This window comes from Amyelois transitella, chromosome 28 (assembly GCF_032362555.1).
Source record: "Amyelois transitella isolate CPQ chromosome 28, ilAmyTran1.1, whole genome shotgun sequence".
NCBI classification, from domain to species: domain Eukaryota; kingdom Metazoa; phylum Arthropoda; class Insecta; order Lepidoptera; family Pyralidae; genus Amyelois; species Amyelois transitella.
The window spans coordinates 3,395,344-3,408,255 of NC_083531.1; the positions used below are offsets into that span (position 1 = coordinate 3,395,344).

A 12,912-nucleotide genomic window follows, 5' to 3' on the forward strand; every position below is an offset into this window, starting at 1 on the left:
CTGTCTGCTCATTAGATACAAACCAAAACCATACGGGGGTTATGTTTATTGTGGGTGAACGGAAACAAACAAGTGTGGTATAACATTGTAAGGAAACCTGCACATTCTGGCAACTGGATGTGTAACCATGGATCCAATACGGATATGGTTTACCTGCAAAGGTTGCGGAGGTCAGATGTAAATAGCTTGGTGTAAAAACCTGACTCACCCAATCTAGAATCCATGGTTAAAGACATACCCCGGGCTCCACTCGAGAGGTCAGGCCAAAGTCAGGAGGAAGACTATTATCCACTACGAAACAGGTGCAAGATTGCGAATTTTGTTTCTTGGGACCACTTTGTCTTAAATCCTGACTGACTTACCGACTTTACGATCGTGTTCACATAAGCGGAACCCGGGTTCCTCTGAAGAAAAGGGACTAACGCCAGGGGCATAATGATAAAATCAATAGTAGGTACCAACTATTCGAATTTTATAACACTATAACATCAACTTTGTATCCTTCAAGCCGGATTGTGTCGAGACGAAGATTCGTGACCGATACGACCCTTCGACTAAATATTTTCTATTTGTCTCACGCCTAAACGTGGGCTCTGTTTCGTCAAGACTCGGTGGCACCGACTCCAACAAACTTTGTTAACTGCTTAATGCAACCTACGACCTGCAACAACCGGTCATGTCATAAAGTCGAAACGACCGTCAGTGTTACCAACTCATCGTAAATCTGGCGTTATTTTTATTTTATGATATTTCATGACTTTCAGGCAATCTCGAGGTTAATTTGAGGAAAATAATGTTTGTGTGTAGGTATGTACGAATGATTGTTACTCTATCACGCAAATACTTCTAAACCGGTTACGAAGAAATTTGGTATGTAGGTAGCTGAAGATCCAGAATAACACATAGGCTACTTTTTATCCTTGTTCCCGCGGGATTGGTTGTTAGGATGAAGTCGCGGGCGGCCTCGCAAAACAACAAAAGCATTTTTAATGAAACAAATTCTTATATATGTACAATTTATTATGTACTTATAATTACAACGGTAATGTATCTATGTTTCGGGGACCAGTTTGCACACAAATACATTTATATAACAAAAAAAGGTGCTTAAAAGCAAAATAGACTTTTTATGATGGCATTAGAGCGTACTTAAAAAAAAACGTACAAATTAATATATGCATATATTTTTTACATGCGTACATTCATTTTCATTCATTCAGTCATTTTAGCTGTAATTCCAGTGTGATAATGAACATCTTTCATAGAACTACAGAATAACCATGCAATAAATATTTAAAAATAAAATAAACAAGTTAATATATGGCAAAACTTAAACATTAATAGCAATGATAATAAATACAGCAGTAAGTACATAGTTAAACTTTTGTTACTAACAATGAATGCAGATACTCTTACAGGATAAACATTGAGACGAAACATGTTTATTCTGCAACTAGACATAAAACTTTTTATGCTTGTTTATTTAAATATCTGCAAGTGTAAAAAAAAAATATATATATTATTGCTGAAATTAGAACAGAAATTTTAAATTTTATAAATTATACAAGTTTTAGTAAAACAATTTGTTTAATTCTTTTTACATTGCCTTATGATTGTAACTTTTTACACTAACTACTTTGTATAGTGAAATATATATATATCCATTGCAGGGTAGACAGAGCCAATAATCTTGAGAAGACGCTTATTTGTATGCTGTGAAACATTAAATGTGAAAATTACAAGAAATTTTTACATTCAGTGTTGCAATTAGCGCTTTTACCGCTAAACTAGCGCTTTTTTGTCCACGTTAGTGACCTAAGCTGAAAACTGAATATGTGGCCAGCGGTTTTATTTCGCGCGAAAACTAAAGCTGTCTCGTTTTAAGTCATCAGAAAATAGGTTCAAAGGGTTTATATATACTTGACAGGCAAATTATCAGTGTAGTCTACTCAAACGCTTCACAGAGAGAAAAATAACAAGCGCCGTAATGTAATCCCATATTCCCATATTGAGTAACGATATACAGCTTAGTATCATCTAATTTTTGTACTTAAATTAGTATAGGTATTGGTAAGAGTTAGCTATATTTACAATTTTCATACCTATTTGGAAAAAATATAATATCATGGTAAAACATAATTAAAAAGCCTTCATGGTCAAGCAGTAAAGGTACCAGACCCTTCAGACTTATAGCAAGTTAGTCGGGAACGAATTCTATTGCGTCCTGACATCATTAGTCTTATAATTTATATTATTGAATTTTCAATTTAAAATTCTATTGAGCACGCTCATTGGTCTAATTTTATTTAACCAACAAGTGTATAAATCACAAAAAAAATGTTTGTTTAACAAAACAAAAGAAGACAGTGACCAGTTCACACGATCACTTGCACCATGATCAAGTAACACTCATTGATTCTGTAGTATCAGAATCATTTTTAACTAGTAAATAATAAAATATCTACTTAAAATTCTATCGGTACTTCTTGCATAACCACTTTATAACCTATATTCTGTAATGTATTATCATTAGGAATAAACTGTTCATCACCTTCATTCAACGAAACTATTGGAGCGGGGATCTCAAAGTCTACAGAGTTCATGTAATCATCACTGTCCACTATATTAAAATTGTCAATACTGTTTTGAGTTAATTCATTCAGGTTATCGAAATGTATCTCGGGACGGGCGTCTTCGAATGGCATTTCGGGAATAAAGGAGCGGATACATTTGTGAGTTTTAAGCAATGACGGCCATACAAATGTCTCCTCGCAGACTTTACATCGGAGGTTCTCGTAGTCTCCGTGTTGAGTTTCAATGTGACGATTCAGGCAGTATCTTGACGAGTAGAACTTATGACAAGTCTGGAAATGAGATTTCATTTTGTTAAGACATTTTTTTTTCAGCTCTGGTCATATTAAACTCAAAGTCTAGTTTATCTATTTTCTGAAAATAATATCTTTATATAAATAATCTTATTAAAAATAACGATTTTGATAAACACTTTCGCATTTGTAATATAACTGTGGATTGCAGTTGACCACACTAAGCCTTGAACATTATTTTATATAATAATACCAACATAACAACAAAAGGCGCACAATTATTTTGGTTCCTTTAAAACCCATGTTACGCTTCACAGCTATGGACTTACAATTTGGAAATTAAAATTTTTTTTACCTCACACTGATGTCTAGAAACAATTGTCTTCTTGCTCCTAGGATCCACTACAGCCTTTTTGATCATCCCATTATGGACATCGAAACTGTTCACATCCACAAAGTCTATAGTGTCCTCAAGGTCTTTCCCTCCCACTATGATCTTCTCCACAACCACACTCGGCAGCATATAATCCGGTATCTTTTCACCGACTTTAAACTTAGTTTTCACTTTTGGTGCGCTCTCTATACTTGCTCGTATCTGTGAATTGTCAGTTGTCTTTAGAAAATGTGACCATTTGTGTTGCAGCATATCTTTCTCGGTGTCAAACTTCTTCAAGCATTGATCACAAAAATAATAATCCTTGTAACCTGTCATTGCACGGTTGGACAAGTCTGGCAACAAATGCAAATGAGCTTCTATCAAATCGCGTTCGACTGAGCTTTCGTCACAAAAGTTGCAAAGGTACAACCTTTCTGATCCGAGAGTCCTCATGTTGTATAATGATTTTGGTCTACGTTTGGAATGCAAGAATGATATATGGTGCGCAACCCCACATTTAGTTGCAAACTGATCTTTACATATATCGCAAATGAAAAATGTACCCAAATGTTCATAACTATGGTCTTTTAAGTCCATGAATTTAAAAAAAGAAGTTTTGCATGTTTTGCAATCATGAAGTTTGAACACACGACAGACTATTCGCCGATGTTCATGTAGTTTTGATTTATTCTGTAGAAGAAGTCCACACACGTCACAATGTAGCCGTATATGGACTTTGAAGAACATCCTATCAACAAATTTTTTATTACAATAATTACAAATATAACATTTACGTTTTCTATGCCACTTTTTCATATGACCTTTCAGCAACTTGTAATCTTCAAATATCCTAGGACACTTTCTGCATTTATGATATTCTTTTACCTCATGCACAATTACATGGTCTGAGAAAGACACCTTTTTCTGTGGCTTGCTCTTAGGCCGGTAGACAATCATGTGTTTGTTCTGTTGATGATTTTGTAGTTTCTTTTCACTGGAGTATATCTTTTCACAAATTTTACACCTTAAATGGCCCATTGCTTCGTCAATCTTGGACTCTGAGATGTCCGAACGAGGAGACCGAATTAACAACAGACTTTGCAACTTCCTCAGGTCATCCCTGGCAACCCTTACTGAACAATTTCTCACATATTTCATAAGACTGTCGAGATGATTATGTCGGCGGTCTGTGTTGGCGGTCATACAATGTTTCTTCAGATACGGAGTTACGTCGTAACGCGGCACGACGACAACGGGCTTCTTTACGAAGCCTCGGAAACTTTTAGGCGAGATATCTTCCTGGTCAAAACTGTTCTCGTTTTCAGAAACCCCTGATTCAAGAGTACTATTTTGTGAGCTGGTTTCAATGTTAACTCCATTGTAAAGGGACATTTGATGATGGAATAATGATATGAAAACAATAAAATGAAAGTAAAAAACGAAATACGACAAAAACGTCAACAATATCTGTCATAGCAAGCAAGATTTTAGAGCAAGAACTGGGGCCGCCATAGTGCAGTGCCAGTACCACAGATATACCTAGATGCTAGGTATAGTAAATAGATACCTTGTTGAAACCTGTCATATCAATTGTCAAAAAAGATTCAAATTAAAAAGCGAATGAATGTACTATTGGAAAAAGGTACTATGCCCTTAAAATTCGAAATTAATCGATATGAAATTAATTTTTTTTTATCGAAATCAAAGTGTACATAATGATTGTTTCGACCAAAATAAATGAAGTGAAGTGAAATGAAATGTAGTAATATATGAAGCAGGAAATATCCCAGCCGGGCCCAAAAAGCTAACCAAACAATTAAAGGTACCTATGTGCTGTGTTGGTACTTTTCACATTGCCGCATTCCACTTCTTTTCAATCATCTCCTTAAACTCAAAAACTAGCCACCTCAATAATTTGTTTTTCCGATACCCTAATTTGTGGTCCTCCGAGCCGGATAAAACCCACATGCAACCCACTTCATATTATTATTGACGATATTTAAAAACCGCGATTTCTGTAGGTAATCATAACCGCATTGCCGACATTCGGCCGGCAGCTATGTAGAAGTTTTCTACACGACTAATATTGCGTCCGCTCACAGTACTTTCACACTCACCTGTTATTTTGAATAAGATTTTGGTATATAGTGTTTTCTCTTATATAATTTTTGCAGTGCGCTTGTCTGTTTACCAAAGGTCCGGGTTCGAATTTCAGCCAGAGCATGATAAGAAAGGAATTTCTTAATTGGCCTGGGTCTTGGATATTTATCTATATTGGATTAGTATCTCGTAACACAAGTTCCGAACTTACTTCGAGACAAACTCAATCTGTGTAATCTGTTAAAACCCAGAATAGTCTTAATATAAGACTAATTATTAAATAAAGTCCATTGCCGTCTTAATAACATTGTCCCATATTCTCAATAATTAGGTACCTATTTTTTAATTTTATTTTTCTTCACTTTAGTTACTTAATATTCCTTCTACTTTACGCCACTCTAAGAGTGATTTCCTTTTGTTTTCCTTCTCAGAAAGCTATATGCTTAAGGCACCATAGGATCAACGCGACGCTTTATTTATATTGTTCCTATCCTTTTCAGTGATCTATCCTATCGTGACAGCATGTACGGTTTCTGCGGAGGTCAGTCGCTAAATGACTTTCACTATAAGTAAATTATACGTAGGTATTGATAAAATCAAAAAGCGAAAACGAGGAGTTCTGGAATAGTGTAAGAGAAGTATTGAAAGTTACCAAGCCAAATGAGAAGATTATTATGTTAGGTGATTTTAATGGATGGGTGGGTGTAAAGCGTGATGGATATGAAAAGGTGCTTGGTGCGTTTGGTGACGAAAAGGTGAATGATAATGGAAGAAGTGTATTAGAAATTTGTCTAGAGTGGGATCTTTTTGTGTCGAACTCAATGTTTCAACATAAAGAGATCCACACCTATACAAGAGTGGAAGGTATTTTAAAAAGTATGATAGACTTTGTGATTGTAGATGAAAGATTGAAGAACAAAGTGCTGGATACCCGTGCATATCGCGGTGCTGGCATTGACTCGGACCATTTACTGGTGATATCCCGGATAAGGGGTATCTTCAATCGCTGGCGGCACAGGGTAAGGGAGCAAACCAGCGCTTTGGAAAGAGTGAAAGTAGAAAATTTGCAAGATATGGATGTAGGTAAGAAGTATATTAATAGATTGAAGGATGAAATTGAAGATTTAGATGAGAGGAGCAATATTGAAGATGGATGGAAGGGATTTAAAGAAAGAATTGTGAAAGTAGCTGTTGAAGTGTGTGGTGTAAGTAGAAGAAGAAAAGGGAAAAATCACAAAAATGCGTGGATGAGTAAAGATGTGCAAGAACTTGTGCGATTAAAGAAGAAAGCATGGCTGGATTTGTTAGCAGCAAAAGCTAACTTAAGAATGCAAGAGGTTATAGATGAGGATGTGAATGAAGCACGTAAGGAATATAAAAAAATGAAAGATTTGGTTAAGAAAGCTGTGATTAGAAAGAAAGAAGAGTATAAAGAGGATTTTGATAAAAGGCTATCAGAAGACTTTCAGTCAAATCTGAAAGTATTCTGGAAATCCGTAAGGTCAGCCCGAGGAAAAACTATAACCAGAGAGCTGACTAGGATCAGATGCCAGGATGGTAGCGTTGTGAAAGGAGAAGAATGTGTGCTAAAGATATGGAAGGACTATTTTGAGAGTTTATTTGAAAAAAAGGAAGAAAATAAGAAAGAGTTCTGCTATAGCGAAGAAAAAGAGAATGAGGTGGAAGGCGAAATTGAAATGTTTGAAATTGTGGAAGCACTTAAGAGTATGAAAGCGGGTAAGGCTGCCGGGTATGATAGAGTGTCGGTCGAGATGCTTAAAGCAGGAAAAGGCGTCGTAGCTAGACAGTTGTACTGCCTTTTCAATTTGTGTTGGAGAAGCGGCCGAGTACCAAAAGATTGGTGTAAGGCTGTTATTGTGCCACTTTACAAAGGAAAAGGGTCACAACTGGACTGCAAAAATTATCGTGGTATAAACCTGCTCAGCGTCGTCGGCAAATTGTATGCTAAGGTATTGATTAATAGAGTCAGGAATGAAACTGATGACAAAATATGGGATGCTCAAGCGGGATTTCGAAAGGGAATGGGATGTGCTGATCAGGTCTTTTCTTTGCGGTGCATAGCCGAAAAGTTTTTGGCCAAGAGTCAAAAAGTCTATTGCACTTTCGTGGATTTGGAAAAGGCCTATGACAGAGTTGAGAGGAATGAATTGTGGTCAGCACTTTCTATGCATGGGGTGAGCAGTCTCTTGATACGAGCACTGAAATCCTTATATGAGGATTCGAGTGCTTGTGTCAGGATAAACGGAGCGCACACTGAGTGGTTTAAGATTGAGAAAGGTGTTAGGCAGGGATGTGTTGCGTCACCGTGGCTGTTCAACCTATTTATGGATAGTTGTTTGACAGATTTGAAAGAGTCTGAAAGTGGATTAAGGATGAATGAATTACTCGTCAAATGTCTGCTCTATGCCGACGATCAGGTTATACTGGCGTCATCAGCGGAGGAGTTACAGGAGATGGTAAACTGTATGCATGAAGCTTTAAAAGAGAAAGGAATGAAAGTGAACGTAAGTAAAACTAAAACACTGGTTTTTGAAATGGAGAAAGAAATGACAGCATGTAATATTTTGATTGGAGGAGAAAAAGCTTTGCATGCCTTTATGAGCAGTCAGAAACTATCCAAAAAGGCTCGACTGGCTGTGCACAGGGGCGTGTTGGTCCCGACATTAATGTATGGGAGTGAAAGTTGGGTATGGCAAAAGAAGCACGAAAGCAGAATAAATGCAGTGGAAATGAGAGCGTTAAGGAGTATGTTGGGTGTGAAATTGAGTGACCGGATAAGGAACAGCGTGATAAGGGAGTGTTGTGATGTGAAAGAAGATGTAGTTACAGGAATAGAAAAGGGTATGTTGAGATGGTTCGGTCATGTGGAGAGGATGAATGAAAACAGGTTGACTAAGCAGATATACAAGGAGAGTGTGGAGGGAAAGGTCGGGGTGGGAAGACCTAGACGAACATATCTTGATCAAATTAAGGATGTCCTGGTGAAGGGTCAGGTCAAAAGTGCCCGAAGCCGCCGAGCTTGCATGAGGAGAGTTATGAATGTGGATGAAGCAAAGGAAGTATGCAGGGATCGTGGCAAGTGGAAAGAGGTAGTCTCTGCCTACCCCTCCGGGAAAGAGGCGTGAGTTTATGTATGTATGTATGTATGTATGTATTGATAAAATGAGTACAACACTATTAAACCATCTGTCAGCGCAAATGTCAATGTCATGTTATGAATTGTTTTGACTTTTGAGTTTCGTTCGATTTATTGACTGTGGTTTGTTAATAGCGGACGTTACGCGAACGCGAATCAATTTACGGAAACTCTAAGAAAAATAAACAATTTATTTTTAAAGATAGCCGAAAGTGCTCGAATGAGATATGTTTCCGCCATCCTTAATACGAAGCTGCCTCCCAGTCATAAATCCGATGTTGAAACGGCGTCCTCACTGTCCGTTTCGCCAAACTTCCACTCTTCATAGCCACCAACACCAAACAAAGACTTCGCATTCACTTCAGAAGACGAAATGGATGAATTTGAGGACCATAATAACTCGCTGGGTGCCCCTTGGCAGCGTTATGTACGTGGGCTGGTGTTACTTCAGAGCTAGCATCAATTACGAAGTTTCGAAAGTTGAAATACGTTTTTACGAAATGTTTCCTTTCCGGATTACAAGTCGACTTTGGGGGCACATCGCTGCCTGCGAGCTGCCGACTTCGCTGAGGAGTTTCGTTTACGGTACTTACGTGAAAATGTTTAACGTTAATTTGAACGATGCTGCTATAAGTGATCTTACTTATTACAAAAGTTTATCGGCGTTCTTTACTCGTCCATTACGCGATGGTGCTAGGTACATATCTCCAGCGCCTTGTGTGTCTCCTTGTGACGGAGTTGTGCTAAATTGTGGCCCAGCCGATACTGATAAAATAGAACAGGTGAAAGGAGTCACCTACAGCCTTGAGGAGTTCCTGGGTGACAACAAATGGTCTCAAAAGAAAGGTAATGATTATTACGAATCCTTACTCAGTGATAAAAAGAATATTCTTCACCAATGCATCATATACTTAGCACCTGGAGACTATCACAGGTTCCACACTCCGTGCGACTGGACAGCGACGTTCCGAAGACACTTTGCTGGAAAGCTTTTGTCCGTAAATCCTTGGATGGCGAAATTGATACCGGGTTTGTTCACAATGAACGAACGTGCCGTTTACGTTGGTAAATGGAAACATGGTTTCTTCAGCATGACTGCTGTTGGTGCAACAAATGTGGGATCAATAGAAATTTACGTCGATCCGGAATTACAAACGAATACTAAAGGAAAACGAAACCGAATTGACGAACGAGAACTAGGACGGGTGGAATTGAAGAAAGGTGAATTATTCGGACAGTTCAATATGGGCAGTACTATTATTCTGCTGTTTGAAGCTCCGAGAGATTTCAAATTTGAGTTTGCGGCGGGGGACCGTGTGCTAGTTGGTCAAGCGTTGACGGCAGCGGCTAAGGAACATGCGAGATGACCTGGATACAATGATTTAGTTCAGATCACCCAGTTTGTCCTTATTTTTTACATGGTCTCAGTTTTGCTGTGAGTTCTGTGAGAGGCTCCCATTAGATTCGTGTACATATTGAGATGGTAGCCTTAGCCTTAAATAAATAAAGTTTTTATAAAATATAAACTCTGAAAACACATTACATTTTGAGAAAATAGTATAGAATAGATTTATTTTCAAAATTGGATACAAGGTATCACTTATTGACAACAAATCTGTTGAGAATCAATCTACATTTACAGTACATGTGCCATATGAAGAAAAACAACTTTACTGCAACTTAGTAACTGTGTGATCAAAGTAAAAAGCTTATAAATTTAAGATTCTTATTAAACAAAGAAGCTTGCATTAAAATATAATTGTAGAAGCATGAGGAGTAAGTATGTACGGTGTAAACTACTAAAAGATTGTTTTATTATTCATCTCAGAAAAAATATTTACTGCTATCATGGATATAAATTTTTATACTTGTATATTAAGAAAACTTTTTACATTTGGTGCAATAAAAAAAAATTGTCTATTACGATACTAAATAAGTTTTTGTCAACCAGAACCCCTTGGCATCACCAATTCTTTTTGTCTGTTAATTCTTATAAATATCATTTTCTAAAAAACTTTTCAAACAATGAAATAAAATAAGTACATAAGTACAACTTTGCAAGCCAGATAAGTACCTGGAAATCAAATAAGATTTGAATTGAACATTGATGTCAGATGTTAAACATCATAATACATACATACATATCACGTCTAGATCCCTTGCGGGGTAGACAGAGGCAACAGTCTTGAAAAAATTGAATGGCCACGTTCAGCTTTATGGCTTAATGATAAAATTGAGATTCAAAGTAGTGACAGGTTGCTAACCCATCGCCTAAAAGAATCCCAAGTTTATAAGCCTATCCCTTTTACGACATCCATGGGAAAGAGTGGTCCTATTCTTTTTTGTATTGGTGCTGGGAACCACACGGCACATCATAATATAAATTGTTTTTTCTCAGTTTACATACTAGTCTGCCATCTCGTGTACATTAGTATTAATTCCGTAACTATATAGATGTTATTAAGAGTAGAATTCGGATATTACGACCGAAATACCGGTTATATTTAGTCGTACAAGCCGGACGACGTATTTAGCGGGGTTTTCTCAGTACCAATCTGTTTCAACAGCCATAGGTAATATAAAATTTGTTAGGTAAACGTGGGTTCTCATTTTGCACTCTTATATGGGACTCGATCCAACCCATACCTCTTTGTAATTACCTGACTTACCTATTCATAGAATAGGTACTTCGGGTAATAACCTGACTTACCTATTTTTAGAACGTGGCCTAATGTGGACACTTCCTTACCAGAGACAAGTTGAAACAATCAATTGTCTGTTTGGTACTAAGAAAAATTGTAATACCGAAATTCTACTCGTACGACCAATGGCTTAGCGGTAAGAAAGATATTAGCTAGGCTGTTGTATTATTGTGACGGGAAAAGGGTAATATAGTGTATTTTTTCAAAAATAAACCTATCTACCTCAAGCGATTTACAAACAATGACGAATCTATCCTATCCTTTAAAAAAGGTGCAAAATATTAGAAAAAAAAAATAAAGTTCGTCCAAATTAAAAAAAAATCCTTTATAACCTCCATATTGTGAAATACTATTGAACAAAAATAATAAATTGATCTTATTTTTAATCACCCAAATTACAATGTTACTTTGGTATTAATATTCGGCTGATAGAGAATGCTTTATGGCATTAAGTCCACTTATTGTATATTATTGTAGGTGCAATAAAATTTGAATAAATAAGTAAATAAAAAGCAGTTTTTTATATAAATTTCAATGTAATAAGTACATAGGCCTTTTTTAGTTTCAAAAGTACCTACCTACGTAATTTGAAAGCTAACTTAACGGTTAGAAAAATTTTTACGATAAGATTGACTTTTAATAAAACGAATTTCGTCGCAAGATAATATAAATGTGTCTCGGAAAATGCATACATAATTTAAAGTAATGTATGAACTATAAAATTAAGAATATTATATACCTACAGTACTTTTTTGTTGCAATAAATTAGAGATTCGTCATCGCGTGTAATTCGCCTTGTTCAAAACAGTTGGAATTGTTGTATTTAATGTTCTACTTATTCACTATCTCAGTGTTCCGTGAAGATTATTTCTAAAATGACAGAGCCGTAAATGACGATGATTGTATCGAGAATCTGGGATCGATGTATGTATATGTATAACGTTGTAAACATTATAGTTAATCGGTGAATTAAAAAAGAGAGATTACTTAGTAGTAAGAGTATCTCACGACGTGTACAAAAAAGGAACCCCTCTGGGAAAGAGGCATGATTTTGTGAATGTACAAAGAATTATTGAGTTTACTATATATATATATATCTATTTTAGAATTTATTTGACGCCAACAGCCTGGTTTGTGTAAGTGTATGTTATTTTGTAAAAGTGTTTAATGTTTAAAGTATTATGAATGTGTTAAAACCTAGTAGAATTTTATAATACAAAAATGTGACCGAACAATATTTTTATTTTTTGCGCCCTTTGCCATTTACAGTTTATCTGCAACATGTTTCGTCAAAAAAAAGACGTATGTATTTTTTACTAGAGGCCGCCCGCGACTTCGTCCGCGTGGCATCATTCCCGCGGGGACTCCGGGATAAAAAGCCTATATGTTATTCTGGGTCTTCAGCTACCCACATATTAAATTTCATCGTAATCGGTTCAGTAGTTTTTGCGTGAAAGAGTAACAAACATCCATACATACTCACAAACTTTCGCATTTATAATATTAGTAGGATTACAACGGTCAAATTTGGAACATATTTGTGTCACTGTGAAGAGAAGAGGTGTGGAGAAAGCATGGAATTTGACAAAAATTTGCATAAATTCTCGGCACTTTTTAGAATGAGACCTATCCATATCTAGACCGTATCTTTCCAATGAATGACGAAAAATTGACTAAAGAAGGCTAATAAACTCCCAAGTTTATAAGCGTTTCCCTTTCTTGTACGCGAAGGGCTAACTGGTACTTCGACAT

General features: G+C 36.5%; 2 protein-coding genes across 3 annotated transcripts; one reads left to right on the forward strand and one right to left on the reverse strand.

The window, feature by feature from the left end:
- Positions 1–936: 936 nt before the first annotated feature.
- Positions 937–4,730, reverse strand: LOC106139675 (zinc finger protein 26). Of its 2 annotated transcripts, XM_013341164.2 has the most exons (3): positions 4,087–4,730; positions 3,181–3,420; positions 937–2,864 (listed from the first exon to the last, which is right to left on the reverse strand). In XM_013341164.2, the coding sequence occupies exons 1-3, from the start codon at positions 4,591–4,593 to the stop codon at positions 2,466–2,468; spliced, it is 1,146 nt and encodes a 381-aa protein (XP_013196618.2). In that variant the 5' UTR covers positions 4,594–4,730; the 3' UTR covers positions 937–2,465. The 2 variants fall into 2 exon arrangements, with proteins under 2 accessions (XP_013196618.2, XP_013196617.2); XM_013341163.2 differs by having other exon boundaries at positions 939–2,864; positions 3,181–4,730.
- A 3,834-nt stretch (positions 4,731–8,564) lies between these two features.
- On the forward strand, positions 8,565–10,643 carry LOC106139667 (phosphatidylserine decarboxylase proenzyme, mitochondrial). Its single transcript, XM_013341154.2, has one exon. The coding sequence runs from the start codon at positions 8,686–8,688 to the stop codon at positions 9,823–9,825; it is 1,140 nt and encodes a 379-aa protein (XP_013196608.2). The 5' UTR covers positions 8,565–8,685; the 3' UTR covers positions 9,826–10,643.
- Positions 10,644–12,912: the final 2,269 nt, after the last annotated feature.